This window comes from Nannobrachium achirus, assembly GCF_963921795.1.
Source record: "Nannobrachium achirus genome assembly, chromosome: 14".
Classification (NCBI taxonomy): domain Eukaryota; kingdom Metazoa; phylum Chordata; class Actinopteri; order Myctophiformes; family Myctophidae; genus Nannobrachium; species Nannobrachium achirus.
Genome location: NC_137821.1, coordinates 38381924 through 38395578, shown reverse-complemented (window position 1 = coordinate 38395578; position 13655 = coordinate 38381924). Strand labels below are relative to the sequence as shown.

General features: G+C 43.3%; 1 protein-coding gene across 1 annotated transcript in view; it reads left to right on the top strand.

The window, feature by feature from the left end:
• The window catches only part of rbm46 (RNA binding motif protein 46), a gene marked incomplete at both ends in the record, with an annotated part of 67704 nt that overhangs the window by 15061 nt on the left and 38988 nt on the right, over positions 1-13655 (top strand). The window contains 4 exons of the mRNA XM_080741582.1: positions 1913-2010; positions 10207-10395; positions 11181-11277; positions 11582-11704. Coding sequence (XP_080597708.1) covers positions 1913-2010; positions 10207-10395; positions 11181-11277; positions 11582-11704 — 507 coding nt within the window. The remainder of the gene's footprint in view (positions 1-1912; positions 2011-10206; positions 10396-11180; positions 11278-11581; positions 11705-13655) is intronic.

Here is a 13655-nt window from a genome sequence, read left to right as displayed (position 1 = left end):
AGGAATCCACTCTCATAGGTAGCAGTGTTAATTTTGATGCAAAACGCATCACTAGTACATGCTGAAATACTAAAATATCTCAAAACACAGATTGAACACAAAAAATAACTAAATAAGGATTGTGTTGATCGTCTCCCAAACAACAATAAAATAAGATTGGGTTGTTCCAGAGGTGAAATGGCCCTTTAATTATACCTAAGTAAACAAATCGGAGCATTTTCTTTCCACTACTGCATATCCCTTGGCAGAGTCAATCACTGTCAAAGCCTATGCAAATGGCACCCACTACCCGGTGCCTCTGTGCTTAGCACTCAGCATCAAGGGATGGATTGGGGTTAAGTGCCTGTGCGACATACTGTACGAGAGTCATGTTCTTGTGCATCAAGCTGCCTCTCTCTCCGCTCTACAGACAGCAGATACGGCAGGCTCTTGACCTAATGGGCAACATGGCTCCAGAACTGCCGGCTCCCAAGGCCACTCACTTTGACTTACGCCTGTGTCATTAAATAATGGAAAGTCGTAACTGGGAATGGTAATCTAGCGACGGACTGTGAAAAGAGCATGGCACAAAGCAAGGTTGTTGTGTGTGTATGTGCGTTAGAGAGGTCGTATTTGTTGTTCGTTGAGGAAACACCTACAGTAAGCAGCTTCAAATGAATGATTAATGCAGCAGCTAAATGTTTCACGTATTAGCTCAATTATTTATGTATTAGCTGAATTATTCACCCATTAGCCAAACGATTCATGCACATGTATATTCCTCTGTGTGTGTGTGTGTGTGTGTGTGTGTGTGTGTGTGTGTGTGTGTTTGTGTGTGTGTGTGTGTGTGTGTGTGTGTGTGTGTGTGTGTGTGTGTGTGTGTGTGTGTGTGTGTGTGTGTGTGTGTGTGTGTGTGTGTGTGTGTGCGTGCGTGCGTGCGTGCGTGCGTGCGTGCGTGCGTGCGTGCGTGCGTCTGTGTGTGCGTGTGTGTGTGCGTGTGTGTGTGTGTGTGAGAGTGTTTCTTGGCTGGCGTGTTCTGTTTGTATTTGTTTTTCTCTGCTGAGATTAATGTATGTATGTCGTCTCTTGTTGGGGGGACACCATTATAAACTCTAACTTTTCAGGATTCAGCAAAAAAAAACAAAAAGTAGCAGATCTACAAGCTCAAAGCGTGGCATGAAGCGTCACGTTTCTAAGATCCAAGAAAGCCTTTCGGCTTGTTTACATAGGAAACCTTGATTATGTTTCTCATATAACATTGAATGACAGGTAGATAAAAAAAAAAGAAAAAAAAAGTGTTCATTAAAAATATATAAAATAAATCAAATCAAACTAAATTGGAATATGGAGGATAAGACGTTTCTGCCCGACAGCAACGATGTATTAACTGTATGCGTGCATGCGTGCGTGTGTTGACGTAGAAATCCTACTTAATTTATGGACTCCACAGCGGCATTGAAACTCTCAAAGGATCAGCAAACCTTGACTCAGAAACGATGTTAAAAGATAATAGAAAATATGTATTTACAGCGCTGTAACAGTCACACACATGTACATACGTCCTACACCAAGACACAGACAAGACAGACTGCCTTGCCCTCTCTCTCACAGACTGTTCATTATTAATTTGCCAAAACAAAAACATCACTATTCCTTCTCTCTCCTGAGCTCATTAAACTCCAAGAACGTATCTCTTTCTCACAGCCATAAAACAAGGAGGCACTGACTGGCTGCCAGCTGTGACCTTCCATGCTACTGTATACTCCCCTGCCATAATAATATAATTGCACCTCATCAGTGTGTGTGTGTGTGTGTGTGTGTGTGTGTGTGTGTGTGTGTGTGTGTGTGTGTGTGTGTGTGTGTGTGTGTGTGTGTGTGTGTGTGTGTGTGTGTGTGTGTGTGTGTGTGCGTGCGTGTGTGTGTGTGGTTCCAGGGGCCTTCCAGCTGTGGGGTCACACCATCCAGGTGGACTGGGCGGAGCCGGAGAGAGACGTGGATGAGGAGACCATGCAGCGCGTCAAAGTGCTCTACGTACGTCCACCAGCATTACATGTACAGTATTATCCTTACTGTCGGGCAGAGACCTCGTATCTCCAAGTTTAGAATTTGTACGTTTTTCTTTTCGCAAAGTAAAGCCCTGCTTCATCATACAGGGCCGTCGCACAAAAGTAATGAAAACAGCTGATCTACAAGCACACAACGCCTTGTGTGCTTGTAGATCGTCTGTTTTCACCAGTTTAGATAATTTAAAAAAAAATGATAAATACAAAACGAACGGTTTTGGACATACAAGGTTTCCATCCGACTACGACGATATGCACGACATGCACTGTGTCATGCATACATTCCTTCTAAATCCCATGCTTGATGTTCCAATGTCTGTGCTTTTGTGTGTCTCTGATTGTGCGTGTGCGTGCACTGTTTGTCACAGTCTAGTGAATTCCAGACAGCAGGGAGAATCAATGTGAGAATCAATTATTACACACACAAGACACATGCGCGCATCCAACCAGCAGGACACTTACATAGATTAAGGGATTTAGATTGGGTATGCATTATTGCGTATTATTATTTTATGCTTTAACTATTGAAAAATAGCAGATATACAAGCTCACAGCTGCGAGCTGGTAGATCTGCTATTTTTGAAAAATCGTGAAAATTTGATTTTTTTTTTGATTTTTTGTCTTTTGAATCTTTCTAAGGTTTTTTTTGAAAAACCTATGTTTCTATGTCAGTGGTTCTCAAACTCATTCATGTCAAGGACCCCTAGAATTATATGTACTGACCCCCGTCTCAAAATATTTTGTATCAGGGACCCTCCAGAAGCAAATATTTGAGTTACAAATGTTCACTTTAAAAATTAGATATTCAAAGATTTGCACTCGGTGCCGCGCTGTGAGCCTGTATATCTGCTATGTTTCAATAGTTCAAGCATTGAATAATTCTAGGCCTAAATGGGTTAAGGGATTATATCTGATTGCGTGCATGGTGAGCAACTGTGGCGTTTTCTGGTGTAATGCCTCCTTTAAATGCTTAATGAATTAACCGAGGGAGGGTGTTTGCCGACTGACTCGTAAAAAATGAAAATGCCAAGTCATTCTCTGCCCTCTGCACCTAAAAACGAATGGTATAAATATGCCAGATTGTGTAGTCGTATTCTATATCAGTAGTTCTCAAACCTTTGTGTGCCTAGGATCCCCAAATTGATGTGTATTTGGCCATGGATCCCCCCATTATCAAATGGATAATGTTTTGTGAAGCATTTTTCAAACAGTTCCAGGATTTCTTTCAAAAATACTCAAAAACAGCAAATGTACAAGTTTGCTGCGTTGCATGAAGCGACACGCTGTGAGCTTGTACATCTGCTATTTTTGAGAGTTTTCTGAAAAAAAGCTGGCGTTTACATTTAGAGTTTTCTGGAAAAAAAATGATTTGAGCTCTATATATAAATCTCCCGGTTCTATTGGGCTAATGGCCATCAGTTCAGTTCATGTCATCGACATGCTGTTTGTACCTCTGGCTTTGATTGCTGTGTCTCAACATTGGCAGTTTCCCAAAGCGATTTTAGCCCATTGTAGCTCACGCATGGTCGTAGAGTTGTTCCCATGTTCCCTTGTTTACATGGGTTCGGGCAGAGCGACTTATTTAGTCCCCTACAACTACACCAACATTCAGATTTCACAAAGTGCTTAATAAAGTCTCACTCCTGTCTAAATACGGTACGGCATTCTATAATTACCCGTATCCTCCAAGGTTCTTTAATAAGAAGCATTTTTATCCGATCACGTTCTGTTTTCCCATGTATTTCCTGGCGTTCCCCAATGCGCACCAACCTCATTGAGATAAACAGACGATCGGATAAAAAGGCTTCTTATTAAAGAAAACGGGGGATACGGGTAATTATAGAAAGCCCTACCGTATTTAGACAGGTGTGAGACTTTATTAAGCACTTTGTTTGTGAAATCTGAATGATGGTGTAGTTGTAGGGGGCTAAATAAGTCGCTCTGCCCAGAGCATGAGCGGAGTGGAGTGCGAGCGGTGCGGGGAGCGGAGCGTTCCGTTTTTTAGTTGAGCGTAAGCGAGCGACTTTTATAATGGGTCTGAGCGCCGACCCTCCTCCGCTCCGAGCCGATCCTGTTGGGGCCGCGCGCCGCATGTTTCCAACAAAACAGTGGCGAGTGGAAAGCTCTCCACTTCTCCATCAAAGCCGAGGCTCACGTTAGCGCAGCCATTTGTGTTGGGAACACACTGGCAAAGGAGAAAGTGTTTCGGACTTGGTAGCAAACTACTTTTTTGACTCTGATTGGCGGCCCTGAGTGGAGCGTGGAGCGAGCGCGGAGCGAGAGATGCGAAAATCAAGTTGAGCGACGGAGCGGTGGGGAGCGGAGCGGCCCAGTGGCCGACCAGAGCAACGAGCGAGTGGGACAAGAGCCCTTTGGAGTGCGGAGCGACTTTTGTCATCGCTCCACTCTGCGCGTGTGCTCTGCTGCCCGAACCCATGTAAACACGGGAACATGACGGTCGGGGCTTGGTCTCTACGACCATGTGTGAGCTACGATGGGCTTACGATGGGCTAAAATCGCTTTGGGAAACCCGGACAAAATCTGTGCAGCGGTTCTCAACCTGTGGGTCGGCCGGTCGGGACCCCCAGGGGGTCCCCAAATTATTTTGGGGGGGTCCCCAGATGATTAACCTAATGTGCAACATTGTTTTCTCGCTCAACAGTAAACAAACCATCATAAAGTTTAAGTGTATAGAGGGTATCTGCACATTTCTAAAGTGACAATTTAAGGACGTTTTAATATCTCTGAAATGACAAATTATACATTGGCCAAACTGTCAAATATTAGAGTCAGAAATTGTGAAAATAGCAGATCTACATGCTCACAACGCCTCGCAACACGAGGCGTTGTGAGCATGTAGATCGGCTATTTTCACAATAGAACCCTGTTATACAAAATGTAATGTCTCAACTCTTAGTGGTCGTCAGGGTGGGGGGTCCCCGGTTAAAAATATGATCATTTTGGGGGTTGCGGCCTGAAAAGGTTGAGAACCACTGTGTTAGTGGAGGCTGCTGGCTGAATGCTTTACAACAGGTCACGACAGGTCATTACCTTAGCTTTTTTTATCAATTTGACACATAGACCGCTGTCCTTTTTATTTGATTACTTTTTTTGGTCTATCGATTTTTTTATCACTTTTTTGCACCCCTTGATGGTATTTCTCATCTCTTTATTATCACTGGTGGAAGGTCAGCTTCGGTAGAATATCAGTTAAGGACCCCACGACACAGGCCAAGAAATCTTCATTATTTGATCCCACTTACCACGTTACTCCTGGGAAAATGGTATACGCTGAGGACCGTCGACCAATCGATATCACAGATATGGATTGGCGTTTACAGTTGACCCAGTGGGACTACGTTATCAGTGAAAGCTTGAGACGGTCTTGCCATCGACTCGAGGAGGTGATGAAGAAACAGGCTGTGGGAAGTAGTGCATTTTGAAAACTGAAGATTTAAACTATAGCGGCTGTACAGTAGATTAGGGGTCTTCAACGTTTTCAGGCCAGGGACCCCTTAGCTGAGAGAACGACGAGGCAGGGACCCCCACTACATATTGTATAAATGTGTGATGCAGATTTTCATTGATTTCAAAGATTCCTAGACTTGTTTGACAGCACTGTTATCAGTCGATGTTGGATTCGTGTTAATGTGTATTTTCAGACATTTAATCACTTAAATTGTCGATACTTTGTAAACTTGACCTTTCACTCGGTGCTTGGTCTGCTTTTTTTTACCTCCACACCCAACCTATTTTCCTAAAATAGCCGATCTACAAGCTCTCAACGCCTCGCAGCGCGAGGCGTTGAGAGCTTGTACTGTAGATCTGCTATTTTAGGCCAAAGTTCTCCTCAGAATAGGGATGCGAGGGTTCAAGTTGTTAATCTAAAATAATGATCCTATCACATAAAGATTTGGCGGTCCCCCTGTAGTAACTCTGAGGACCCCCTGTTGAAGACACCTGCTGTAGATGTAATACTAATATACATATACAAATATATATAATACAAATATCAATATTGAACAACAACATGACTTATTTATATGCAAAAAAGATTAGTTTGTTTTGCAATTTAGCTTGCGAGAGTCAACAGGTTTGTCTCCATTTCTCCCCCAGCCACCAGTGAGAGCCACCTGCTGCATTGGTTCTCAAAGCCTCCTTGCGGGGGCTGTTAATACTGCATCACAATAATTTAAACCCCTTTATCCATATGTTCGACAAATACCTTTTTTAACACAAATCCTCTCTTCTAGGGGGTCCCTGTTACATAACCTTTTCAAATGGGTGGTCTGCGGCCAAATATATCAATTTGATATATACACATACACACTTTTTGTCATTCTTGGGGCAGATACTGTAGATATGTTCGGAAACGCACAAGAATTAAGTGATAAAAAACTAAAACTAAACGCTAACGTTGATTTCTGGTACCAGTATGTCACGCACGCACGCACGCACGCACACATGCACGCACACACACACACACACACAGAACGGTTCTCGAGATACGCGGATTACATACACGCACACAGGCACGCTCACAGAGACTTCTCGCATTTATTGTAAGATTAAACATGGATCAGTATTCCACATACAGTATTAAACATGGATCAGTATTCCACATACAGTATTAAACATGGATCAGTGATGAAAATAGACTAAGATAGCTCATCCAACATCCTGAGGCGTACTGATGACTTCCAAGTGACTTCATACACTAACAGCTATATTTTTGTCCATGCCTTACCCCTTATCCCTAAACTTCTTTGCCTTTTTTTTTTATTTTTTTTTTACAATTTTCAACTTCAAATAGCCAATCTAATTTACATCGACATGGTGTGAGCTTGTAGATCAGCTATTTGAACTCCCTCCCCTCCCCTCTCGTTTATGGGCTATGGAAAGGCTATGGGGAAATATAATGCATTAACAACAAAGTTATTTTCCATCAGACAACTAGAGTGGAGTAGAGTAAAGAGAATAGAATAGAGCAGAACAAAACAAAACAGAATAGAAGAGATAACCAGAGCAGAGTTGAAAGGAATGGAACAGATAAACAGAAATGGAGCCTTTACAGTGCCGCTTTTGGTCTCAAGACTTCGACTTTCATACTTGAGTTCTTCAAAACAATAAAATATAAAGTTCGAGTTCTTTAAAATTCTAAAATATAAAGTTCTTTGATACGAGTAAGCTTAAACAGGATGTAGCTATCAGCTATGCCTAAAGCACTCTCTCGTCCTCTCTGTCTAAAATATGGAGATACTGTACAGTATAGGGGTGTAACGATTCAGGTACCTGACGATTCGATTCGATTACGATTCAGAGGGCTACGATTCGATTAAATAGCGATTATTGATTATCACGATTCATCACGATTCCAATACGTGATTTATTTCACCCGTTCAACGACACACGCTCGTCAGAGCAGCACTACTACAGCTGAGTGGAGTGAGTGAGAGAGAGAGAGCGGGGAGAGCAGAGGAGAGGATGTTACGCATGGGAACCCAGAGGCTAGAATGAGCGCAGAATTATGATGTGGAGGAGGCAAGGGGTGCGTTTATATGCACATTCAGAATGGCATTCAGAATGAACTTATTCTGAATAGAGCTTCATACCCAAACGTTTACATGGGACCTGAATACAAGTATCCCTCATTCCACTGCCGTTTACATGACCAAAGGATTCATTCGGAATAGAACTTTGGGCATGCGCGAAGTAGGCCTACTTCAGGTCGGAGAAGGGGGGGGGGGGGGGGCAGTTCAGACAGCAGTTCATTCCGAATGGAGCGTTTATATGACAAATGTACCACTTATATTCTGAATGACTGCTCATTCAGAATAGAAATGCTCATATAAACGTTTAGGAATGGCCATTCCGGTCTGACCGGAATGAATTTTCATTCTGGTCTGAAGAGGTGGTTTATGCCGTTTCAATCGGGATACATTTGTCATATATATTCATTGACTTCAGCTCAGCTTTCAATACTATCTCCCCAAATAAACTGTTTTTCAAATTGCAGGACATGAACATCAACCCGGCAATAAACTACTGGATCCTAGACTTCCTCAGAAACAGAACCCAAACTGTCAAAATACATAACCGGATGTCCCACCCACTGACCCTAAGCACTGGCGCACCCCAGGGGTGCGTCCTTTCCCCCTGGTTCTTCTCCCTTTTCACAAACCAACTTACCTCCCTGGACAACTCAGTTAAAATATATAAATACGCGGACGACACTACTATTCTTGGCCTCATCAAGAATAACGACGAATCAACATACAGACGAGAAGTGGAGAGAGTAGCAACATGGTGCTCTATCAACAACCTCCTGCTCAATACCTCCAAAACCACTGAAATAGCCATAGACTTCAGGACTGCAAACATGACCCTCAAATCTCCACTGACAATATCCAATCAACCCATTACCCTCGCAGACTCTTTCAAATTTCTCGGAACCCACATCAGCAATAAACTAAAATGGGACCTCAACATCACCACCATCACCAAGAAAGCTCAGCAGCGACTGTACTTCCTCAGGCAACTGAGGAAGTACAGGGTGAACCAACAACTGTTGCTCCGCTTTTACTCTGCCATTATACAAAGCATCATCACCTCATCTATCACTGTCTGGTATGGTTCAGCTGATCAATTCTCAAAATCCAACCTACAGCGTATTATTAACAAGGCAGCAAAAATCATTGGTTGTGACCTCCCCACTCTGGACTCTATATATACTTCCCGAACCATCACTCGTGCCAGTAAGATAATTAAGGACCCCTCCCACCCAGCCCACCGTCTGTTTTATCTCCTACCATCAGGGAAACGCTACGGATCAATCCATGCCAAGACCTCCCGCTTCAAAAACAGTTTTTACCCTACAGCCATACGAACTCTAAACTCCCTCAGTACCCCACTCCCTCTCCCTCCTCACACTAGCTAAATGGTTGTCTGTCCCTTTTCTGTTTTTCATGTTTTTATTGTTGGTTGTGGTAATGGTGCAAATGTCTACATGTATTTGTTTTTGTTCCTTGTTTTTGTCAGAGCTGCAACGTTATATGTACTGAAACTAAATACCACCAACCTGGTTGTGTGGCAATAAAAGTAACTTGAACTTGAACTTGATATAAACGCTCCATTCGGAATGAACTGCTGTCTGAACTGCCCCCCCCCCCCCCTCTCCGACCTGAAATAGGCCTACTTTGCGCATGCCCAAAGTTCTATTCCGAATGAATCCTTTGGTCATGTAAACGACAGTGGAATGAGGGATACTTGTATTCAGGTCCCATGTAAACGTTTGGGTATGAAGCTCTATTCGGAATAAGTTCATTCTGAATGCCATTCTGAATGTGCATATAAACTCACCCAATGAGTAGTAAACAAAATAAACTTTACTGAGTAAGGTGGCACAAAACAGAGTACAACAAAAAGCGGAGCACTTACAGTACGGAAACTCAGGACCGTAAAACAACAAAACGAGGTACGCCTCACAGGGCAGGAGAAACAACAACTCAAAGCCTCGCAGGGCAAAAACGGCAGGAGGAACCCGGGGAGCTAGGAGAGCGAGTTCAAATGCAAAAGTCCAACAGAGCAAGTCGAAAACAGAGTAGCGTCTTAACACGGTTAATGCAAGCGTGAAGAGTGATTCACACAGGCCAACTTAAGTAGCAGCACAGAAACAATAATCAGAGAACCAGGTACAGCTGTGTGTAACAATCAGTCAATGAGCCAAAAACAAGTCAGAGGAGGGGGAAAAACGACAGGGGGCGCTGAGGGACAGTGCAGGGCACAACAGAGGAGGCTTTATATGCCGATGGAGCCGGTCGAATTCGTCTTTTCTGTCGTCTTCATGTGTTTGTTTTGATTCAGTGAGTGCGTAGACCAGTGTGTTACACCGTAAAGTAAACGGTCCGGTACGGCGCTGCAGGCTAAGATTAGTTCCACCCAAAAAAAAATGTCCACCCTCGATTTTTGAAATGTGTGAATCGATTCGAATCGATTCGGTTCGCGATTAATTGGTGAATCGATAATTTTTTTCCACCCTTACTGTACAGTAGGAGCTTTCTGCCCGACAGCAACGAAATAAAGCTTTCGCCTGTCTCTCTCTCTCTCTGTGTGTGTGTGTGTGTGTGTGTGTGTGTGTGTGTGTGTGCGTGCGTGCGCGCTGCAGGTGCGCAACCTGATGCTGGCCACCACGGAGGAGACCCTGCGTCAGCAGTTCTCCAGGCTGAAGCCCGGCTCGGTGGAGCGCGTCAAGAAGCTGAGCGACTACGCCTTCGTCCACTACCGCGACAGAGAGGACGCCCTGAGGGCCCTGCACCTCATGGACCGCCACAACATAGACGGAGCCTGCATACAGGTCAGCGACTATTAGTCACAACTATTACTTAACTGTCTAATCGCAATGATTTGACATAATTGTCTTAATTGTTTCCATGTTGAAAAATGTTCATGTATTTTCAAACATTTTCAAAAATAGTGGAAATAGCAGACCTACAAGCTCACAACGTGTCACATCGCGACTCATTGTGAGCTTGTAGATCGGCTATTTCCACTATCAATGTCCTTTTTTTTAAGAGCAAAGTTAGTCAAATATGTAATTTCTTTGTATATTTAGGTTATGTCACATCTGCCATGTGCAACTTCAAAGCCTCCAAGCCAAACAGGAATGCAATTGTCAGCAACAAAAACTTGAGTGACAATTAATCGTCATGTAAAATGTCATAATCGTGACAGCCCTAGCGAGCACCGTTGCCCCTATCCATGCCAAACTTTGCAAACACACTCCTTGGCTGCCAAACCACAACCTGCACCCCTCATTTCTTACATGGCCCTCTTCTAGCGCCACCATGAGGCCGATTCTTGCAAAATATATTTTTGGACACTGCTCCTAAAAGTTTTGCCCTAAAATCACGCAAATCGGTACAGTCTACAGTCATGTCATCAACATGGATCTGTCCCATTTAGCGCCACCATCAGGCCGATTTTTTCAAACACATTTTTGGACACTGCTCCTACACATTTTGCCCTAAAATCACACAAAGCAGTACACAGTATGTCTAGAGTCATGTCTAGAGTCATCAGGCGATTTTTATCTCCCGATTAGGGAGTCTTACTGGTATTCTGATCTGTTTGCTAATCCAGGTCAGCCTGGCCAAACCGGCCAATAGCAACAAGGGTGAAGGAGGCGGAGCCAGGAGCTGGGGGGGGCGGGGCTACCTGGGCAACCGTACATCAGCAGGTCAGTGTTGCCATGTCTGCTTGTTATAAGACACCTTGGGCTTGTTTTAGTTTTTCATTTCTTCCGTGTAAAAATTGATTCATTAAACCCCATTAAGACCTGGAACAACTTTAACCGTTATTTTACGCTTTAACTACTGAAAAAATAGCAGATCTACAAGCTCACAGCACGGCACCGAGTGCCGCGCTGCAAGCTTGTAGATCTTGTAGATCTGTTTTTTTTTTTTTTTTTTTTTATGGTTTTTCTCTGAATATATGTTTTTTTTAAAACATATCAAATGAATGCATATGTCCACTTGGTCCAGGAGGAGGAGGTGCCTCACGGGGAGAAGATGGAGGGATGACGGGAGGAGGTCAAGGAGACAGACCACGGAGGCCGCAGTCCCTGCCGCCGCGTCTGGGGGGCTCTGTGTGCTACGGAGCAGAAGGTGAGGAGGGAGGTGGGTGTGTGTGTGTGTGTGTGTGAGTGTGTGTGTGTGTGTGTGTGTGAGTGTGAGTGTGAGTGTGAGTGTGTGTGATTTAGAGTAGTGGCTTTCCTTTTTTCTTTTTGAGCGGTGGAACACCGTCTCCAATGTGCAAGAGAGAGAGAAGAATTTGCCTGAAAAATTGCAGCTGACTTCAAAGCAGTGTGTTGGGTTTAGCAGCACAGCATATCGTCTCGGTCGGATGGAAACCTCATATGTCCAAAACTGTTACTTTTAAGGATTCAAATTCAAACGCATCAAAAAGGTTGCCGATCGACACGCTTGAAACGCGCCGCCTATGGATCTGCTACGTTTGATGCTTTTGTGTGACAATAATAATAATCTTTATTGTCCCAGAAGGGAAATGTGTCTTCACAAGTCTGTTCAAACAAAAAAACAACACACAACCATATAACATAACACAAACATATCACAAAGACAGATCATCAGGTCCCCACTAGGGCTGTCACAATTATTACATAATCGTCTAATCGCTATCATTTGACATAATCGCGATTATTTTTCATAATCGTCATAATCGTTTCCATGTTGAAAAATGTCATATATTTTTTTAAGTAAAAAAATAGTGGAAATAGCAGATCTACAAGCTCACATGTGAGCTTGTAGATCGGCTATTTCCACCATCAACGTTACTTTTTTTAAGTATAAAGTTGTCAAATATGTCAGTAATTTCTTTGTATATTTAGGTTGTGTGTCATATCTGCCATGTGCAACTTCAAAGCCTTCAAAGCCAAACAGAAATGTAATTGTCAACGACAAAAACACAATTAAATCGTTAATCGCAATTATTTGAGAGAAAATTAATCGTCATGTAAAATGTCATAATCATGACAGCCCTAGTCCCCACTATGCACATAAAACCGCCCTAGCGGGGGCGAGGCAGTTTGTTTAGTGCAGCAATTATCTCCTGCTAAACCGAACCTTGGTTCTGTATCTTCGCCCAGTGGCATGAGGTCGAAGTAGCGATACAGAGGATGATCAGTGTCATTTATTATTGAGAGTGCTAAGCGGGTGATGGCCTTATTGTTCATATCAGCCAGTGTGGGAGTGGGAAGAAATGATCTTGGAAGCAATATGGGTAATACTGTATAGTAGGACAATCATTTACAAAACTTTGGAGATAAGAGGATTCTGCAGGACAGCAATGATATGCCTGTTAAACCAACTGCTATCAGAATGTTTACTAAAGTGCACAACCAGCAGAAGTCTATGCAGGCAAACTAATCAAGCGTACAGTATAGTGTTCAGTTCATTCAGTTCCTTCAGCGGACTGGGACCACGGCCAGGGACCATAGTTCTTGTCGTTGAAATTGTAATGTAATATTAGGAAGACAGGTTTGGCACAGTTGTGCTGCTGACGCTGACTGATGGTAATAACTGAAAAAATTGTTCCCATCAAAGTGTTTCTCTGAAGCTTCTCTGATGTCTCAGCAATAATCTAAGCAAACGGTTTTCCCAGACACTGGGTCGGGAAACATGCTTTTACATTGCCAAAGCAAGTGTCACAATATAATGTAAAGATTTGAAAATGGGGAACGTATACAGTACAGTATTCAGTTGGTACAGCATTGTGTAAACATCTGTCTATAGCTATGTCACATTGTGGGTTTTTTATACAGTACATCTTATACAGTATATACTTGTTGAAACAAATAGCAGCAATATTTTGCAGGCGCTTTCACGCTACAGCATCACACAATATATTTTTGTATCCACAAGTTTCCCCGGGGGTTTACTGGAGACTATCAGGACCAAACTTCCGGGTTTAACAGCAGACATACAAGCTCACGTCGCGTCGCAGATGCAACCCGTTGTGAGCTTGTAAATCGGCGGCGGAACCTCGATGCAGACGTTTGCGCAATGCACTATGGGGCGTTGGAAACTCGTGGATAGT